Source organism: Pogona vitticeps, chromosome 15, assembly GCF_051106095.1.
Source record: "Pogona vitticeps strain Pit_001003342236 chromosome 15, PviZW2.1, whole genome shotgun sequence".
Taxonomy (NCBI): Eukaryota; Metazoa; Chordata; class Lepidosauria; order Squamata; family Agamidae; genus Pogona; species Pogona vitticeps.
The window spans coordinates 12,132,620-12,152,752 of record NC_135797.1 but is presented as its reverse complement, the minus strand read 5'-3'; the positions used below and the strand labels follow the sequence as shown (position 1 = coordinate 12,152,752).

The following is a 20,133-nucleotide window of genomic DNA, read 5'->3' as shown; positions in this document are numbered from 1 at the left end:
GAGTCACGGTTGCTATGGGAAACGGGCGCCATTTTGGGACGCTGGGCTTCCCTCCCGTCCCGTCGCCGCCTTCCCAGCATGCCGCGCGCGCGGGGGCGCTTGACCTCCGGGGCCCAAGATGGCGGCGCCCAGGAAGATGGAGAAGGGGCTTTGAGTCGCTGGGAGGTAAGCCTTCAGCTAAGCATCTTTTTGTGGGCGGGCGGGTGGTAGAAACGACACGACGGGTGCTCAGCTCTCTGCTGCAGCAGCTCTGGGGTCCCTTCGACACGAACGCAGGGCTTCCCGCCCTTGGAACCACATGGGTTTTTTTTTAAATAAACATTTTATTAGTTTTTCAATCTATCTCCATTAGTTTGTGCTTGTCAAACACCGTGTTACAATTATTTGTTTTTTACATCTCAGTGTCTTCCCAGTTATCCCCCAGATTCCAAACATCTTTCAGACATTCAAACCATTCATGTACATCTTTTGATATATAATACGGCTATTATCATAACACTACTTTCATAATATACAATATTCTCAAAGTCTTCTAATAGCATTCTTATTAAAGGTAGTTCCAGATCCATACTCCAGCTTTATATCAAGTTTAGTTTCCCTAAAATGAAAAACCACCATATTACCTCTTTATCCTGATCAGGGCTCCCTTATTTCAATTTAATTCTACTTTTTAATATAAAGAATACAGTATACACATGGGGTTTTTAATAGGTCATCATCACCCCCCTTTTTCATCCGATGCTCGGAGGACGATCCAGACTTTTGAGTGATCTGAACGGTGCACCCTGTCTGGAAACGGGATGGTGGCTAGGGAGAAGAAGTGGGATTTCAGGGAGTCAGCAAAACAGCTGGCAGGCTTATCATGGATCAAATGATTTGTCCATTTAGCCTGTTAATGGGTGGGAGGATGATCATTGAAGCTGCCCGTGGACTCAGATGAGGGGATTGAGAGGCAAAGAGTCAAACCTGAGGTGTTCTCTTTGCAGGCCATGTGCTGTGTGTGTGAACCGTACATCCCTTGTTCGTTGGCCCAGCTTTTCCCAATAATCAGAATATATCTTTCCTACCTTGTGGGGTTCGGTTTTTCTCTGGAGAGGCTCCCTAGATTGAAAAATGGGGGTGTTTTTGGTGGTTAGTTAGTGGCGGACGGTCTTGAGGGCTGAAACCCTTGGAAAAGTTGCTGGTTCCAGCTGACAGCACGGACGTAGGGATGGTCTGAGCGACGTTTCTGTTTTGTAGCACCTAAGAAGCCGTTCACACAAACCCAGTTCCTTCCTAATCACAGTCTCTTTCCAAACCAGGTCTCCTGAGAACTGTGTTACCATGTCGAAGATCTCCCGTGCGGCCAGAGGGGTGCAAAAGGTCACGCCTGGAAGTTTCATCCGGATGACCATTCCAGCAGGACAGGCTGTTGCAGGCCCGCCTTTGGGACCTGCCCTAGGCCAGGTAGGCATCGGGAGAGGGCTTGAGGGGAAGGGCAGAAATAACCAAAGAGGCTGCTGACAGATTCTTGAGGACCCTGGCCACAATTTGAAAATTTAACTAGGTTTTTTTGGGGGGGGGGGTTGTAGGTGGAGGAAAATGTGCTTTTCCTTTTTTCCTTGACCAAGGTAGCTGGGGTCACAGATTTGGGCTTTCTGCTATTGAATGAACTTCCAGATTTGTTTGACAGCTACGGGCTTCCTACTTGAGACTTCCACTCCCCAATTCTTAGCTTTGACACACATTTCAGGTGTTTTTTCCCTCTCTGAAACACCCCCCCCTTCTCCCCAAAATTTTTCACCGTGGCCACACATACCAGCGAATTCATTCTACGCGACGGGCACACACACAGTTATTGCTAGGTGAGTATGTTTGCTCAAATAAGTTCAGGGCAGATTTCGTGGCATTAGAAATACAGCGCAGCCTACGAAACCTCAGCTCTCCCTTCTAATGTGATGCTCCACAAAAAAGGTTTCTTATCAGTTTGAAACTCAGAGGACTTGAAAATTAATGTTCTGGCTTCCACATAATTTAGAGGATTTCCTAGGTAAATGAAGACCTATGAATTAGGAAGATGGGTTTTTAAAATGTACCCAAAGGACTTCATGATCAGCTTCAAGGACCTATAGAAGCGCTGGGGATATTTTATCCTCCAGATGTTTTAGAAGAAAATTCCCATAGTCCACGTTGCTCATGCCAGTGAGACAAATGGGAGTTGCAGGCTGCAGTAGCCGAAGGATCATAGGCTCTCTTTCCCTGATGAATGTCGACATTTTAGTTCAGGGAAAGGAGTCCTTGATAAGGTACAGTAAACATCCCAAAAAGGGAGTGGGTGAAGTCTGTGATAATGTTTTATGCCATCATAAATATCTCTACATTATATAAAGAGGTTTGAGGTGTACAGGAACAGAAAGGGGCATGCATTTCTTTTCCTGCTTTTGAGAATCCTGTACTATTTAACAACAAGGTGTTTGGATTTTAAAGTGGACAGGAGACCCAAGCCTGATTCTCCTTCGCTATGGAGCATAATATAAGAAGTAGCCAGAGTCAGACAAATAATAAATCTCTTATATCCACCTTAGGCTTTGACAGAAAAGGCTATCAGGAATCTTAAACAGAAAAAAGAGTCTTCACACGAGATGGGATAGGGTGAAACAGTCTGCATTGGGGCAGGTGATTATACAGAAGGCCAGATTGTTGTAATAGTGTTTTATACCAGGATGGGCAGAATATGGGGCCAGATTTCCTAATTGATCCCTAATTGATTATTTGCAGTAGATGAGGAAGTAATTCTGACTCTGGATTGTTTAGCAGTAAGATGAACTTAATGGGACTCCCCAGCATTCCTTTCCCTTGTTTGAAGGGAGTGAAGAAAGTCTGGACGGCCAGGCAGGGAAGTTTGTATGGAAGACTTTTGTGTGTGTTCCATTTCTAGTGTTCAAAACAGATTCGTGGGCTCCTGATTTTTGAATTCCCGTGTATTTTTGCAGGACAAAATCTAGTGGATCTGATAAAAAGAAACTTAAGTCTTGCTCAGCCCTGTTTTAATATGAACAGAATGTGTTACCAGTATTTGAAATGACAGAATGATCAAGGTCTTGCCCTCTAATTCCAGATATATATGTAATGTTATGTGATAAGGAAAAAAATAAGGCATTCTTGAAATGTTCAGAGGCACTCTCTTCTTTATTGCTTTACACATTTGGGGGCTGATTTTTCCTCCCTCAACTGAGATAGGACCTCTAATCCATTTGTAATCAAGATAGTGTCATCTCAGTCCTTTGCTTAGTCAAGCTTCTTTTCTAAAGGGCAAGCAGCATGTCGTTGGCAGCTTCTATGAAGTAAGCAGGCAGTTTCAGCAATTTTGAAAATAGAGGAATAATAGAAGGCGCTTATAAGGCCATTGAGTCCAACCCCTTGCTCAAGACAGGACGCCACATCAAAGCAGATCTAAAAGATGATTGTTTTAATTTTCTCTTGAATACCTCCAGCATTACCTCACCACCTCCCGAGGTGATTGATTCCACTGTCGCACCCCTCTGACGATCAGAAAGTTTTTCCTGATAATCAGGGTGGATAAAAATCAATTATTTCTTTTTTAAAAAATCAAATTGATTTAAATCACAATTTAAATTTAAAACTTGGGTATTTAAATTGTCCAAAAAAAAAAAATCAGATTTAAAAAAAATTTAAATTGTGATTTAAATCAATTTGATTTAACTCCTGCTTGAGATTCAGTTGAAATCTAGCTTCCGATAACTTTAAAAGATTTTGAGGCGTGCACTCTGGGTTGATTGAGAACAGATCCTGCCCCTCCTTCTATGACAACGTTTCAAGGATTTGAAGAGGGCTGTTCTATCTCTCCTCAGTCTTTTTTTTTTCCTCAAGACCAAACATGCACAGTTCCTTCCGTCTTTCTTGATAGAAATTAGTTTCCAGCCCCCTGATCCTCCTGGTCGCCCTCCTCCAAACTTGTTCCAGTTTGTCGGCTTCCTTCTGAAAGAGCAGTGTCCAGAACTGGGCGTATTACAGTAGTGTGAGAAGGGGTGCCTGACCGGCCAAACAGAGGGGAACTAAGAAGAAGTTGGAAAAGAACAGAAAACAATTTACACCTTCTAGGCACACAGCTCTTGCATCTTCTGGGCATCCTCCGCTGTATGAAGGAGCACATCTTGCCAAACTAAAAAAAAATGTTTTGTATCTCTAACATGTCATAGAAGGTGAGTTATCAAGAGCTTTTAATCGGACTGGGAAGAACCCCCCTGGTGTGGGGCTGGAGGAAAGGGAGAAACAGAGGTTGTAGGAACTGGGATAGAATCGATTTTTTTGGCCTTTTCTGTTCCTTCGCTTACCTCTTTCAAGCTCTGGAAAGCTCGGTCCGAGGACGAGCCTCGTAGGATCCGAATATCTGGCCCTTGGTGGGATTCAAGCGACCTATCGAAATTGCCGCCCAAACCCTTGTGTTTGCACAACTGTTGTGTTTGCCTTGCAAGGGGGGTTGCTCGGAGGTGGGCGTCACCGTATGTACCCCCGGGACCCCATAGCCTAAAAAGTGCTGCCGTTTCTGAACCCATGGGGTGCAGATAAACCTCCTGAATATACCGAGAATCGGGAAGAGCAGAACGGAGAACAGATGAATGGGAACAGACTGGAGACAATATGCCAGGCAGGGCCCCTCTGGGATCAGTTAGCAATGGGGCTGCGTTGCTCTCGGGCAGAGATGAAGCGGTGGGGCCTGGGGCCAACCAGTTCCCCTCCGTGCTGTGGGGCAGAACATCTGTTGGCTTGCTGAGACTCAACAGGGCGACGGTGCCCACGCTAATCTCAGGGGTGACCGAATTCTGCTCTCACGCCTCATGATGTGCCTGCTGCCATTTCCACTCTCTGAGCACAGAGGCAGGGCAGGTGGGGCTTTTGTCCAGGTGTCATCAAGGTGCCTCGCGGGCCAGGACAGATTTCAGCTGGACGTGACGGCCCGCGGGGAGCCTCCCGGAAGCGGAGGGGCGGGACCCGGGCAAGGCGGTCGGCGAGGGTTGGGTGGCGTGGCCGTAGTGGTGAAAGCCTAGGGCGACGTGGGGGTGATTGTGGAACTGGGCGTGGCGGTGGGCCTGTCTGTCTGTGCACAGGGGGTGTCTGTGAGGGTCGGCGGCTGGGACGGGACCCCCAGATGGCATTCCGGTGAAATGTCTGCAGAACGGGCCCGTCGTGGTCTGAGAACATCTCAGAGGTGGTTCTGGAGAAGCAGCGTGGAGGGGGCAGGCTTCTCCCACGGTTCCTGTGTGTCTCCGGAGCGGCTGCCCCACCGCTGGGCTCGGTGTCAGGGACTGGGCCCCCGGAGGGCACCCTTGGCCGGCTTCCTCCCTGGCGTGGGCGCTGTGGTGGTGCTGAAGAGCGGCGCAACACTTGAGCGCAATGGCCAGGACGTTCTTGCCCATGAAGATAGAAGAGATGCGTTGGTCGTGGCAGAGAAGCAGAAGTCCTCCGCGGATGAAGAGGGTGGCCATGTTGACGCTGGCGAGGCTCAGCAGCGGGTAGAGGCTGCCGGGGCGCGGGCCCCGCACCCCCAGCTCGTTCAGCGACACGCAAGGCAGGACCAGCAGGAGGCCGTAGCAGTAGAAGAACGTCAGGCCCTCGGCCCACAGGGGGAGGACCCGCCGCTGCGGCTCCCACAGGCTGGCTTGGATTTCCAGCACGTCGAGCAGGTCCAGAACCACCCAGAAGAGGCGGCCCCGCAGTTCGTCCTTCTTGCGGAAGCTGGCCGCCGCCTGGGCCACCAGCTCGGTGGCTCCGAGCACCATGTAGAGGGCCGGGACGCAGACGGAGAGCAGGAGGGTCAGGGTGCGCCGGGCCAGAGGGTCCGGGGCCCGCCCTTCGGTGGCGTAATGCTGGTAGATGAAGTAGAGCTTGATCTCCAGAGCGAAGGCGAACAGGAACCACAGCACCATGGCGTAACCCCTCTGGGCCAGCCGGGCCTCGCCGCCCACCCAAGTCGTCGCGTAGCGCAGCACCAGGAGGAAGAAGAGGTCTCCGGCGAGCGCCAGGGCGCCCACGCCCAGCCGGTGGGCTCCGGCGTTCTGCTCCACCAGGTAGACGTCCATCGCTCCCATGGTGCAGACGATGACCACGGCGGCCACGCAGGTGTGGGGGATGTTGGGCGGCAGCAGCTCCATGGTTCCTACGGCGAGGAAAGAAAAAAAATCCAATTTACTGCAGTCACCCATTTTAATTCTACTCAGAAGACTAGATGATCATTTCCTGTTTTAATTAGGCTTGCAGGACCAAAGAGCAGATCCCATAGCAGGGGATGTGGCAACCTTTGACCCTTTTTTCACTTTTTGGAGTACAGCTTCCATCATCCTCTCCTGTCGACCCCGTGATCTGGGGCTTCTGGGAGTTGGGAGCAGGCGCCTCTTAAGCGTCAAAAGTTTTCCCACCCAATATCGGGTGTGGGGTGTGCTCCTGGTGGGCTCAACCCTACCTGCGAATAAGGGCTCTCTGTCTGCCACGTCGTGGTGGGAGTTGGAGTCTGGCCTGCCCCAACATAACGTTGACAGAGAACGTGGTCCGCAGAATTGAGCTAACGTGAGCAGCCTAGACCCCTCTCGATCCCAGAATTGTCATTCTGGACGAGATCCTAAGGGGCGTCAGAACGAAACCCACCCACCCCCGGACAAAGCAGGAACCCCCACAGCATCTCTGATGGATGGAGCACAGCTCCCACCCATCTGGCTGACGGTCCGGAAAGGTGAAAATTGTCGCGAAAGGGTATTTTGTGGAGAAATGTCGGATTGGGTGCAAAACTGCCCGTTCCGCGTCAAGTCCGCCTACACTTTCTTCAAATCGGGACGATCGCTCCTTTTAGTCGAGAACCTGAAGTCCCGGATGGGTTGCTTGCGTCTTTCTGGATGCTCACCCAGTCCTTCTGTGCTTGGGGGTGTGTGCTGCGCGGCCGCCTTGCTTTGTCAAGGGAAAAGACTGTAGAAACATTTAAAGACCTTTACAGAGAAGGGGGTTCCTAACCATGAGCTGTGCTGGGTAGACCAGATGGAATTTGCCATCCTGGGAACATCTGGAGATCCACCGCGAGTTGCCCCCCATGGGTTATAGCAGTGCCAGTAAGGTAAGTGAGAGTCTTTAATGACTGTGCTTGGCAAGCTGCTGGAGCCAGAGGTTGGGGTGTTTTGATTGCCCCATGGTGTGTCCTTCACAGGGGCTGGACCCAGTGATCCATAGGCTTCCTTCCAGCTCTGAGATTATTTATCCCCTGTATATTTGGTAGCTGTGTCGAAGTGATACCCAGTGCAGTGTAGTGGTTAGAATGATGGATGAGGACTCAGTAAGCCTGGGTTCAAATTCCCTTCACAGGGATTCACACACACTCTGTGTGTGTGTGTGTGTGTGTGTGTGTGTGTGTGTGTGTGTTGCAAAGGTAAAACCTATCGTATATGCCGCATACCTTGGAAACCATACAGTGGTGCCTCGCATAACGATTGCCCTACATTATGATGAAATCGCTGTACGACAATCTTTTTGCGATCGCAAAATGATGGGCTAAATGGGGTTTTTTTGCTTTGCGATGATCGGTTCCCTGCTTCGGGAACCGATTCTTTGCAAAATGATGGTTTTTTAACAGCTGATCGGCGGTTTCAAAATGGCTGCCTGGTCCTTAAAATGGCTCCCCGCTGTGTTTAGGGGCAGATTCCTCGCTATACAGGCAGCGAAAATGGCTGCCGTATGGAGGATCACTTTGCTGGACGGTGAGTTTTTATCTCATTGGAACACATTGAACGGGTTTCAGTGCGTTTCAGTGGGGTTTTAAATTTCGTTTTACAATGTTTTCGCTTAACGGCAATTTTCCTGGAACGGATTATCGTCGTTAAGCGAGGCACCACTGTATTAGGATCACCATAAGTCGGTTTCAACTGGATGGCACAGAACACGCCACCCTCCATCTGCTAACCACATTGAAGCCTGCTTTGCTTCTGGAAATCGGGCGTATTTTGGGTAGGAAGGTAGTTCTGCTGGTTCTCACACCTGGCGAATACTATCAGGTGGCGAAACTCCTGCACTTCTCCCCCCCCCCAATCCAAAAGAGCTCTGCCAAATTTGGCATGGAGGTTCGGATTACGATAGTTCATTCCTCCCTGTAAGCTGCCCTCCCCAGTAAAAACAAAACTGAGAGCTTTTTCTTCTCCTTGTTAAATTTTGTTTTTTTTTAAAATCCATCCATCCTCTGCAGTGTGTTCAGCCCAGCTCGAAGAATCTAGACTCGGGCAGTTTATGGATTATCATTGCCTGTTTTAATTATGCTCCTCCAGACCAGCAGGAGGAGGGTCAGAAGCCGGTTTGGATCTTGGGGGGGGGGGTCAGACGGGCTGGCGAGAAAGGGGCCTACAGGACATTTCTCGCTGGAGAGAGCCTGACTCCTCCTTTGAGGCTTCAAACAGGTCAGCGGGAGAGGAAGGCTACTCTGTGCATGCCCAGAGACACCCTCTCTCTCTCTCTCTCTCCCCTTTGTGGGTGCACCTTTATCCTCAGCGGCCTCCTGTTGCAGATAAAACAAAGATGATGGGAAGGCAAGTTGCATGGAGCCCCCCCCCTTTAGAAAAGGCTGGGTGGCCTAGCAGGAGAGAGTGTGTGGGGGGGGTAGGACCGCTATTCCCACGATTGCCTGCCCGGCCTCGAGCGGACGCGAGTTGCAGCCGGACCTCTGGAGAGCCACAGGTTGCTCGCCCGTGATGGATCGCGGAGAAGATGGCCGAGGGAAGGGGGGGCACTCGTGCGGAGTGCCTGCCTACGTGTGCGCGTGGGTCGCCTGTGAGTCGGGGGGGGTGCTGGCGGAAGGGGGCCCGGTCGATGTGAAGAGAGAGCGAGCGAGCATCATGGCTCCCTAGGCGTAGCAGGATCCGACACTCTGTCTGGAAAAAGGGGGAGTGCTCGTAAAGCAGAGGATGACGATGCTGATGCTGTCTATTGAATTCTCTTCCCTTGGTGGGGGGGGCGGCTTTCTTGATTTTGCATTTGGGGGAGGGGAGGAGAGGGGGACCCCCCCCCCATGATTTGCCTTCCCTTCTGCTCCTTCCCCCCCATCTCTCTGCTGGAGGAAGAAGGCACACCGTCCACTGCCTGCTTCGGATCCCACCCCCCTTCCCTCTTACAGTCTCCGTGGGGGGGTTGGGGGGCTGGGATGGAGCGATGGAGGGATGCGGTGCATCAGTGTGTGGGGGGGATGCTTTTGGTACCTGCTGGGATCATCGGAGGGGGGGTTGGTTGCAGCGATGGTGGTGATGGTGGTGCCTGCGTTGGGTGCATCTGCCTCTTCCCGGCTTGGAGCGCGCAAGTGTCGGATCTGGAGCCAGAGGAGTGGGGTGGGGGTGGGGGTGGGGGTGGAGGAGAAGGAAGGAAGGGCGCCCGGCCTTGTTCGCACTAGGAGGAGGGATCCGTGCGTGTGTGTCGCTGCCCTCCCACCCTCTTCATTTTCCATCCCAGTGGGCAAGACCTGACCCTTTGAACCCTATCGATGCAGACAGACCAGACCAGAGGCATCATCCTTGGTTTATTACCCCTGCAAGCCAGCATCTTCCTTGCCCCGGGTGAAAAAAGAAAGGGGGGGGGAGCCGAGGCCAGCCTCCTCCTTCCACCTGGAGTGGAAAGAGTGCCTCTGAGCATACACCGGCATACCTCTCGGGCATCGGAACATGGCAAGCCTCAGCCCGGTCCATGATGAGCACCTGGTGGTTTTGGACGACAGCTGTGCCCTGGGGATTCTGGGAAACGTAGTCCGAAAACTCACACCGGTGCACGGCTGCTGGCAGACACCCCCTGTGTAGGCGCCCCCTCCCCTCAAGTTCTGTGATGGGCAGAAGGGGGGGGCGAAAGGTGCCCAATTTCTGTTCCTCTATTATATTTATATTTTGCATTTCTTATGAGCGTGTGGGTTTTTCTCCCTGCTCTCTCTCACAGATACTTGATCCCCGCAGCATCCACCGTGCAACCGGACCGGCCCAGAGGAAGGGAAGGATGCTAAAATAAAAATAAAAAGCAAGAAAAGAGGGGGGGGGGAACATGCGCCGGCACCTTTTAAATCTTTTTTATTTTGCTTTTTTTTGCTTTCCTCCGTTACGCTTGCACAGACTAACACGGCACAGACTAAGTGTCCCCCCCTTGAATGTGCAGCCCGCCCAGTGCTCTAACCACTGTGAGATGCTCCCTTGCAGCTTCTGGGTCGGCTTCTCCTTCTTCGCATCCCTCTTTTCTAGGCGGAGGCTGTCAGGCACACATCCACCCCACTTGACCGGAACAATGGGGAGTGGTTGATAAAATGGCACAGAAGGGTCTCCTTTTTTCCCCAACCCTTTTGTAATGGAAAAGAGCACTCCTTTTCAGAAAAGGCCCAGCCGAGATTTTGGCCCAGTGAACTTTTAAACACTGATCTGAAAGCTCTCGCTGAGTTTTGGGGGGAAAGACCCCTCCTTTTCCAGCCAGTTTTGAAATCTGCAGGGAGAGCAGTTCAAAATCTCTCTTTTTTTTTCAGCAATGTTTCTCCCTAACATTTTTAATATAATGTTATTTATTCTTTCAAAACATTGGAAAGGTTTGCTCTTCCCCCCCGAATATTATATCCTGCAAGCCTAATTAAAATGCAGGATAAATATCAATTTAAATAAATAATACAATATAATGGGCCATGTTGGGGGGGGGAGGAGGGGCAGAGTTGTCGCCCATTCAGGCAAATACAAAAAAGTGGGGAGGGCAGAATCATTTGTGTAATTAACCTTAGGAGCTGTATTCTGGGATCACATGCTTGCGCAAACAAACCAGAGAGTCTAACAATATAATTTAGATCTAAAATGGAAAAAAAAATGCTGTTGGTAAAATACTGAGAGTGAGATGCTTCTCGCTGCTTTATTCTAAATTACCTTGTGATTTTAATCAGGAGATCGCCCTCCTAGTTCTATGAATATACTTTGAAAGCCCTTTTGCTAGGAGTTGAAAGTCCAGAACACAAATACACACAGAGGCTCTTTTGTTGGGAGGAGAAAGTTGTCCTGCTTGGAATCCTCCCTTGTTAGGGCAGGAAACAAAAGAAGCAGATTGCCATAGAGAAATAGGAATACAGTGGTGCCTCGTGTAACGATTGCCTCGTTAAACGACAAAACCGCTATACGATGACTCTTTTGCAATCGCTTTTGCGATCGAAAAATGATGTCTTCATAGGCAAAATTTGCTTCCCGACAATCGGTTCCCTGCTTCGGGAACCAATTTTTCGCTAGATGATGTTTTTAAAACAGCTGATCGGCAGCTTCAAAATGGCTGCTTGCTGTGTAAAATGGCTCCCTGCTGTGTTTTTGGACGGATTCCTCGCTTTACAGGCACCGAAAATGGCTGCCCCTATGGAGGATCTTAGCTGGACTGTGAGTTTTCAGCCCATTGGAACGCATCGAACAGGGAGGGATTGGTTCCAAGCCCCCTGTGGATGCTGAAAACCGTGGATAATAGCAAACACTATACAAAGCATGGTGGGGAAAAAATCCAGAAAAAATATTTTTGCGATGTATTACCAGAACTGGCCACTAGAGGGGTATAGTATCTGTGTGCCTCTAGTGGCCAGTTATGGTAATTACATCATGAAAACATGTACAGTACATTATTTCAATTTTTTTCCCTTTTAATATTTTCACAACATGGGTAAGTGAAAGCACGGATACCAACCCCATGGATACGGGGTTCCCGTTGTATTTATTTTGGTGGACACTTTAGTAGGCTGTAATGCCATCTCATCCCATTAAAAAAGTATTTTCCAGAATTTCAGATGTATATTTGCTACACATGCTTAGGACTGGAGGGGGACTGTAAACAGCGATATCAGAAGGATATTAAACAGGAAGAGTAGCAACGAGTTGCTTGATGACTGGCTACCTAAACAACAAAGATTCTTGGAAGATCAGATTGTGTGGATTAGAGTACTCGGCAGACGTGAGATCTGGTCCAGCCTTCCTTCCGCAGCTTGGTGCCTCCAGATGTTCTGAATAGCAGCTTCTGTAATTCAGGCTGGGGTGGATGAGACGTGTACTCCAAAACACTTTTGAGTTGGGGGGGAGGAAGTGTTAAAGTGTATGCCGTAATCCGTTTGTTGGTCCCTATCTATCTGTCTGTCTGTCTGTCTTTCTGTCTGTCTGTCTGTCTGTCTGTCTGTCTGTCTGTCTGTCTGTCTATCTATCTATCTATCTATCTATCTATCTATCTATCTATTAAATTTTTACCCCACCCCTCTAGACAATGTCTACTCGGGGCGGCTTACATGGACAGACTTCTTTCTCCCCACAGCAGGCTGACACGGCAGCTGAAATTTACAATCGGACAGATGTTTAATGCCCCTTAATGAACATCTGGCACGTTAACCGCCTTTTGTGGAGTGCAGTGATTCAGAATCGCTGCCAGCTACCTCTGGTTCTCTGGAACGAGAAAGCCGTCTGGTACAATTTCCAGCCTGGTTTCCCTGTTCGGTGATGGCTGATGAATATGACAGACACTAAAGCATGATCTTTTTACTGTGAATTTCAGACATTCACTTCCCTGGACACAGGCTTGCAGATGGTCCTTTAAGCGTCACTTCCAACCCTAGGGTGTGTTTTAAGGTACCAGAAATTCCGCTTCACACGTCAGACCACGGGTAAAGTGGACTGCGGTCTGGAAACGCTGGAGCTGTGGCATGCTTTTGTGCCCAGGCTGTGGAAGTGGCCGGACTATGTGGCGGGTTCAGATTGCACATCCTGATCTGGTCCTGATCCTCACTGCATAGGCACTTCAGCCTATTTGGGTTTTGCACCAGCTTTGTGTAACGTTTATTAGTTTTTTGTGTGTTAGAGATAATCTCCCACATCAATCAATAAATAACATCCATTTAGCTTGGATTCCCCTGGAGTTTGTTTTGCTGATGGCTCCTTGATTCCACATGTTCCCGGACCTTAAGATCTTGGCACTATGGCCTCCAGCAGTGCCAGCTGTGACCTGCATTGCCTGAGACTTGCAACCTGAAACATCTGGAAACAGTTGCTTTACTGGAGATAAATTTATTGCAGGTGACCTAAATCTCTTCTACCAAGTAGAGATGTACAGTGGTGCCTCGCTTAACGACGTTAATTCGTTCCAGCGAAATTGCTGTAGAGCGAAAACGGTTCCCGAAGCAGGGTACCAATCTTCACAAAGCAAAAAAACAACCATTTAGACCATCGTTTTGCGATCGCAAAAACACCGTCGTGAAGCGGATTCGTCGTAATGCGGGGTAATCGTTAAGCGGGGCACAACTGTAATTACAGTGCCCCTTGATTCCACAAACCAGTGCAGACTGTATAATTTAAGGCTAGGGTAGCATCCACATCAATAAAACTTATCTTTTTTGACTCATCAGTGCCACATTCACATGGATACAGTTTTAATCAGTAATTTAATTCCTAGTTATTCATTTGGACAGAGGACAAAAATACACGAACTGCAGTTAATTAAACCTCTATAGAAAACAGTGTGGGTAAAATCAAATTGATTTGAATCAGCCATTCTCAGCCATTTTTTTTTTTGGCCACAGTTATAAATACAATATCAAAGGCTGAATCAGGATTGTGTAAGTCACATAATGAACCTTATAAGGTGGTGTGTGAAGAATTGTTTCCTGTCTGTGGCCCCATTCAAAGATGCCAGGGTCCGCCCCCCCCCCCCCACCAGTGGACTATATAGTCCCCTGTTGAGAATGGCTGATTTAAATCTCAATTTTTTAAAAAATTAAATTTAAATGGTCCATTTTTTTTTCAATTTTTAAAATTTAAATTGTCTTTCAAATCCGTTTGATTTAAATTAAATCCACCCTGATAGAAAAGAAGGCCTTGTTAGTTGCAAAAAATGTATGGAGAAAGCCTGCAGGTATAAAGTGCTGGTTTATCTGGATTCTCCCAGTTTGTGCCCTGGCGGATGCTTAAGGCCGCTTTGCAACATGCCGTCAAACACTAGCAAGGAGACCTAGGTGAGTAGGATTGTTTTTAGTGGAAGGAGCAGAAAGGGGCGGGAGATAGAAGTGTCAGATCAAAATTGCCCTGAGCGATTTCTCCCGACATGTGTTTCATGCAATAGACCTACATGAAGAAGCTTTCATAGTCGGATGATGATCGCTAGAGCCAGTAGTAGCAAGCTTGGAATATAAAATAGCACTCCCTTACTTCATACCAAAGTGGTCAATCTTGCCGTGTCTGGGAGCCACTCGGTACGACAGAATTGCTTTCCCCCTGAAAAATACACACAAAAAATGGGACTTTCTCATTTTGAAGAAGAAAAAGGTATTCTGGGTTATTAAATCAAGCTGTTTAAAAGGCGATCCGCCTGTCCTGGAGGTTTCGAAGAGGGCCAGTTTCACCTTTTCAGCCAGAAGGAGAAAAGGAGCTGGAGAAGAGGTGGAGATGGCCATGGGGGGGGCTTTATTTTCTGCTCTTTGAAGCCCTTTGGGTCTGCAGCGGCCGCTCAGCAGGTTGGGGGTCTGGCGGGAACCCCCACAGGTGGAGCCCCGGCTTCCTCTCCCTCTGGATGGCTTCCCTTCCGGGTGCAAAGCTTTAAGACAGGACGAGCCATGTGCGGTCGAGAGGGTCCCCAAAGTCCATTTTGGTGGATCCCTCTGTTTTGCGTCACAGAGGCCGTTCCTCGAAACCCTGCCGAAAATTCCACACAAGCCAAAAAGCAGGTGCTTGGGGTGGTTTGGTTTTGATTTTTTTAAATTAAAAAAAAGATAAAATAGGAGGTCTTTTTTAGATCTGATGTAGATTGGCCGCGGGCGAAAAATGTGACCCTCGGATGGCCGAGGGATGCTCCGATTTGCGACTTTTTTGGGGGGCCAAGTCCTTAAAACCTCTTCTTGTTTCCCTCCAGAGGGGCATCCCCATCGGTCAATTCTGCAAGGACTTCAATGAGAAGACGAAGGACATCAAGGAGGGCATCCCGCTGCCCACACGCATCACCGTCCGGGTGAGAACGAACGCTTCTTTCTTGGTTTATAAGAGCAGGGCTGGGAAACCCTTGGAGGGCTGTCTGTTTGCCGGTGTTCGCGTGTATGTGTGTGGGGTCTTGGCTGTTTATTGTGCTACTTTTCCGGTGTTCTGTGTGCTGCTGGCCTCAAACGGATGGCGGGTGGAATGCCGGTCCAGTCTGGAAGGCGTGGGAAATGTAGAAAGGTTGGATTCGTAGCCCGTCAGACAACGGATCCGTGGAGCGTTTGTGTTCCCTGGGGTGGGATGGGCAAACCGTAGCCTTCAGCCTAATTTCTGAAGCCTTCCGCTGGCCATCCACTCAAACCCGCCGTCTCACGCTGTCTGATTCTCCTCCGGCAGCCCTACCAGCCAGGGAGGTAGTGAATGGGAGAGGGTTGGTAGGTAAAGAACCTAGGCCACAAAAAAGGGGGTTGCAGAAAGAGGGAGAGAATCGAGAAGGGTGGGCGCCATGGGGTGGAGGGGAAGAGGTGGACCGAAACCAAAGTTTAGGTCCAACTGGGCGGAAATTTGGGATTGACGGAATGGGCCTTCTGCCAGCCAGCTCTGGTCTCTAGGGACTCCTCCAGTGGCTTTCCCCGCTCTGCTGTTCTGAAGGTACAGTGGTGCCTCGCTTGACGAGGATGATCCATTCCAGCGAAATCGCTGTAGAGCGAAATCCTCGTCAAGCAAAATTAAAAAGCCCATTGAAATGCATTGAAAACCGGTTCAGTGCATTCCAATGGGCTAAATATCTCAGCGTCCAGCGAAGATCCTCCATAGGGCGGCCATTTTCCATGCCTATGCAGCGAAAAATTCCTTCCTGAACACGGTGGGGAGCCATTTTGAGCAGCCGGCAGCCATTTTGAAAACCCAATGATCAGCTGTTTTGATCGTCGTAATGTGAGGAATCAGTTCCTGAAGCAGGGAACTGATCCTCATAAAGCGGTTTTTGCCCATTAAAACATCGTTTTGCGATCGCAAAAGCGATTGCAAAAACTTCATAGTGAAGCAGATTCGTCGTCAAGCGGTGTAAGCGTTAAGCAGGGCACCGCTGTACCTGGTCTCATCTTGATTGTAGAAACTCAGCAGGGTTAGGCCTGGTCAATATTTGGGTGGGATCTCTAGGTCGAGAGAGCAGCTGCCCATACTGGGACAAATCCGCCGAAAGGCACTGTCCTGGGTTGTTGAGACCAGTCCTCTCTGGAGATGCTCCGAACAAACGATGCATCCGCTAACTGGGGGGTGGGTTGGTTTTCCCAAGGTTTGGGGAAGGGTTCCCTTTCCACCAACATGATGCCTTCCCTGAGCCACTGCCGTTCACATCCCCTTTAGCCATCCTGGTAGGGGATAATGGTTGTGGACCGGCACATGCAGAGGGAATCAGAGTGGGAAATGTAGATTGTGAGCTTGATTCTGGCCTGTTGCCCCTCTGGATTGCTGCGGCATAAGACAGTTTGGCTTGCAGGATCCTGAAGACGAGCCTTAAAAGTTCCACTGCCCCAAATAATAAAAATAATCATGCGCCGTCAAGTTAGTTCTGTCTTATGGTGACCCTTTTCCGGGTAGAGAAGACTCAGAGGTGCTTCTTCTAGGGGCGCTGTGGGATGATGGTGCAGCTGGCCCAAGGCCCCCCAGGCTGGCTCTCCTCCCAGGAGGCAAAGAAGGGAATCAAACTCCCAACTCTGGCTTTGCAGATAGAGGCCTCAAACCCCCCCCCCCCCGAACCCCCCGAGCTATCCAGGCAGTGTGCCGGCCTTCAAAAACAACACAGTCTCAGTGCTGTGTGCATTATAAAGAAATCAAGTGGAGGTGGAAAGAATCGAGAAAGTACCTTTTAGTGAATTTCAGAGGTTGTGTTCAAGCAAATTCAAAGTTTTTCCGGCTAGATCAGATTCTGTATGGATCTCTGATTTAAGAGGCTGCTGCCCTCCCTAAATCAATGCCACCGGCTATGTAGACCAAGCACACCTCTGCTCATTGGGGCTTCCCCCCCTCTTTTTTTTTTTTTTTTTTTTTTTTGCAAAACCCCATCAGTCGGCATCCCAAATTTCTTTGCACCTCCACCAGAGATCTCTGGTGTGTCTATGACTTCCTGGTCTTTCCTTTTTCTTTTTCAGCCGGACCGAAGCTACGAGCTCCAGATCAACAAGCCAACGGCCACCTATTTTCTGCTCTCAGCCGCGGGGATAGAAAAAGGAGCCACAAATCCAGGTGAGAGATGGAATCGGAGGCAATACAGTGGTGCCTCGCTTAACGAGCGCACCATTTAACGATGAATTCGCATAGCAACGCATTTTTGGCGATCGCTACTGCGATCTCATTGCGATGTTTTAATAGGCAAAACATTGCATTGCGATGATCGGTAAGCGTTTCGCTTACCCATCTTCGCATTGCGATGTTTTGGGAACAGCTGATCGGCGGTTCCAAAATGGCCGCCGGGTCAACAAAATAGCCGCCCGCAGCATTTTCGCGCCCTGCCCTCACTTACTGGGCGGCGAAAATGGCGGCCGGATGGAGGATTCCCCGCATAGCAGTGAGTTTTTCCCCAATAGGAACGCATTAAACGGAGTTTAATGCATTCCTGTTGGGTTTTCCCCCCGCATAGCGATGAATCCGGATAGTGACGTTAATCCTGGAGCGAATTAACGTCGCTATGCGGGGCACCACTGTAAATGAGCGCTTATGGGGAAGACCTGGACTAAAATGAGGGAGGGAAGGAACAATAGAAACCACACTTGGGGGAGAGGAGGAAAGGGGGTGGGGGAGCCTGGCACAATTCCCAGGTTGGTGTGTTGGATTTAATTTATTAAATTTATACCCCGCCCATCTAGACCGAAGTCTACTCTGGGCGGCGGCGGCATAGAATTTGGTGCGTTTGTAATAGTTTAAGGGTGAAACAACTCTTGCCGTTAGCTAGCTGTGCCTGCAGCCTGCGTTTCTTCCCACGAGCTCAAGGGGGCGTATGTGGCTTCTCTTCTTCTCCCTTTGATTCTCAACAGCAGCCCTGTGAGGTAGGTAAGGCTGGGAGAGAGTGACTTGCTGAAGGTTACCCAGTGAGGGACTGAACCCGACAAGACACTCTGACCGTGGTGCTGACAGATCTGCACGGTAGGATCCCACGGCCAGAGTGTTGAGGTGGGGGATCAGTCCCAAGCCTTCCCCTGGTGGATGCTGGAAGCTGTGAATTAGCATGAGCACTATCATAATAGCAAATACTATACATAGCACAGCGTCTCTCTCCCTCTGGTGGCCAGCTTTGGTAACGTCATTGTTAGAAATATATACCGTATTTTTCCGTGTATAAGACGAAACTTTGATCTAAAATCTTTAGAATAAAAATTGAGGGTCGTCTTATACACGGAAGGAGGGGGAAGGGATCAAAGTGCTTTGATCCCTGCTTTCCCCCTTTACTTTCTTGCCAAGAAAGTGCTTTCCGCCTCCATTGTCTTCCCGAAAAAGTGGAGGGGGGGAAAGCAGGAATCAAAGCGCTTTGCTCTCTCTCCTCCTTAATTCCGTGTATGACTCTCAATTTTTAATCTAAAGATTTCAGACCAAAGTATCATCTTATACACGGAAAAATACGATATTTCTAGGATTTCCCCCCCTCTTATTATTTAAAATATCTTCAGACTGTGGATAAGTGAATCACCAAATGCTTACCCCGCAGACGCAGGGGTCTTACTGGGGTGGCACAAATGTTTATGGTCTCTTAATCCAGCTAAAGGGGAGGCATGAGAGAGATCAGAATACAGTGGTGCCTTGCTTAACGATGTTACTTGGTTCCAAAAAACCCATCGCTATGGGAAACATCGTTAAGTGAAACGATGTTCTCCGCTTTCTCACCCTCCGCAAGCATTTTCGGGAGGGGGGGTTTCTTTCATAGATCAATTAGGGTGTGTGAGTTGCTTTTGCTACACTTTGAGAAGGGCCATCTTGGGCTCGATAAAATCTGCGTCGCGGAGGAGGCTTGTGCCCGCTGGGCGCTGTTCCTGACTCTACGGCAATCCCTCTGGCATGCAGGTCTCGAGGTAGCCGGGATGGTGACCCTAAAGCATCTGTATGAAATCGCCCTGGTGAAATCTCAGGACCCCTGTTTCGTGCTCCGTGACATGCCTCTGGAGAAAGTCATCAACTCCCTCATCGGAACGGCCCGGTCGATAGGCATCAAGGTGGTGAAAGAGTAAGTGGCCGGAGGTGCGGGCGTGCGGGTCTGTCCTAAATGAAGACGGCCAGTGGGACGAGGTGTGCAGGGTGCAGCCTGGGAATTTGGAGAAATTTGGGGTGGGGATGAGGAGCTGCCATGGAGCAAGCCGTTAACGATTCTCTCTTCTTGCCTTCCTGCCTCCCCCCAGTCTCAGGGCGGAGGAATACGGCGTCTTCCTGAAAGAGCGTGCGGAGCGGCTGGCGGCCGAGGCAGCCGAGAGAGAGGCCGAGGCTGCAGCGAAGAAGAAATGAAACCCTTCCTTCTGCTCTCCGCCATTCCAATTCCCGGGAACACAAACAAGAGGGTGCAGATCGCCCCAGCGTCCGGCCACCGGGCCCATATCCCCGTCTCCTGTGTGCCAGGCATGGAGGTCTGCTCCGTGCTTGGTTTGGTAGCCTTCTCCCCCCCCCCCCCGTCAGAGTTGAGATGGAGGAATCCGAAAGGGGGTTGTGCTGAGACCCAAATCTGGGAGGGCGACGCTCTCCCTAACCTTGTAAACCCAAGGGTGGGTAAAGGCGGTCCTGTCTAATTAAAACAAATCCCTAAAATCTCGTAGATGTCTCATTCTCTTTGTATATCGGGTGAACTAGTTTTAACACTCCTGGGCCACAGCCGAAACCTGGCGCGGAGACGAATCCGACCCCAAGCTGCACGACGGTCTTTTCAGATGGAGTGGCAGAGATTGTGCTGGAGGACCCTCAATCATGCTGCCAGTATAGATAGTGGGGCGCTACGGGCCCCTTACCTACGCAGCGACCTCTCTGGAGGTAGGGGTACGTTTCTGGCCGTGTTTGAACTTGCTGTAGCTTTATTTTCGGTGGGTCAGTTTGCGATCGGGTGGCTTTATAAGACTCTTGAGATTGATCACGGAGGCCAGGTTTCAGAGCCCAGCGCATCTCCCCCCCCCTTTTTTTTTGCAAGAAATAGAATTTTGAAGTT

General features: G+C 49.7%; 2 protein-coding genes across 2 annotated transcripts; one reads left to right on the top strand and one right to left on the bottom strand.

Moving 5' to 3' along the window:
* The first annotated feature begins 61 nt into the window (after positions 1-61).
* On the top strand, positions 62-19,746 carry MRPL11 (mitochondrial ribosomal protein L11). The gene is made up of 6 exons (XM_020816021.3): positions 62-165; positions 1,302-1,446; positions 14,893-14,988; positions 17,108-17,201; positions 19,011-19,170; positions 19,343-19,746. Exons 2-6 carry the CDS (start codon positions 1,324-1,326, stop codon positions 19,443-19,445), a joined length of 576 nt encoding a protein of 191 aa, XP_020671680.2. The 5' UTR covers positions 62-165; positions 1,302-1,323; the 3' UTR covers positions 19,446-19,746.
* Positions 4,818-6,160, bottom strand: LOC110091764 (transmembrane protein 121-like). The gene has a single exon (XM_020816020.3). The coding sequence runs from the start codon at positions 6,150-6,152 to the stop codon at positions 4,911-4,913; it is 1,242 nt and encodes a 413-aa protein (XP_020671679.3). The 5' UTR covers positions 6,153-6,160; the 3' UTR covers positions 4,818-4,910.
* Positions 19,747-20,133: the final 387 nt, after the last annotated feature.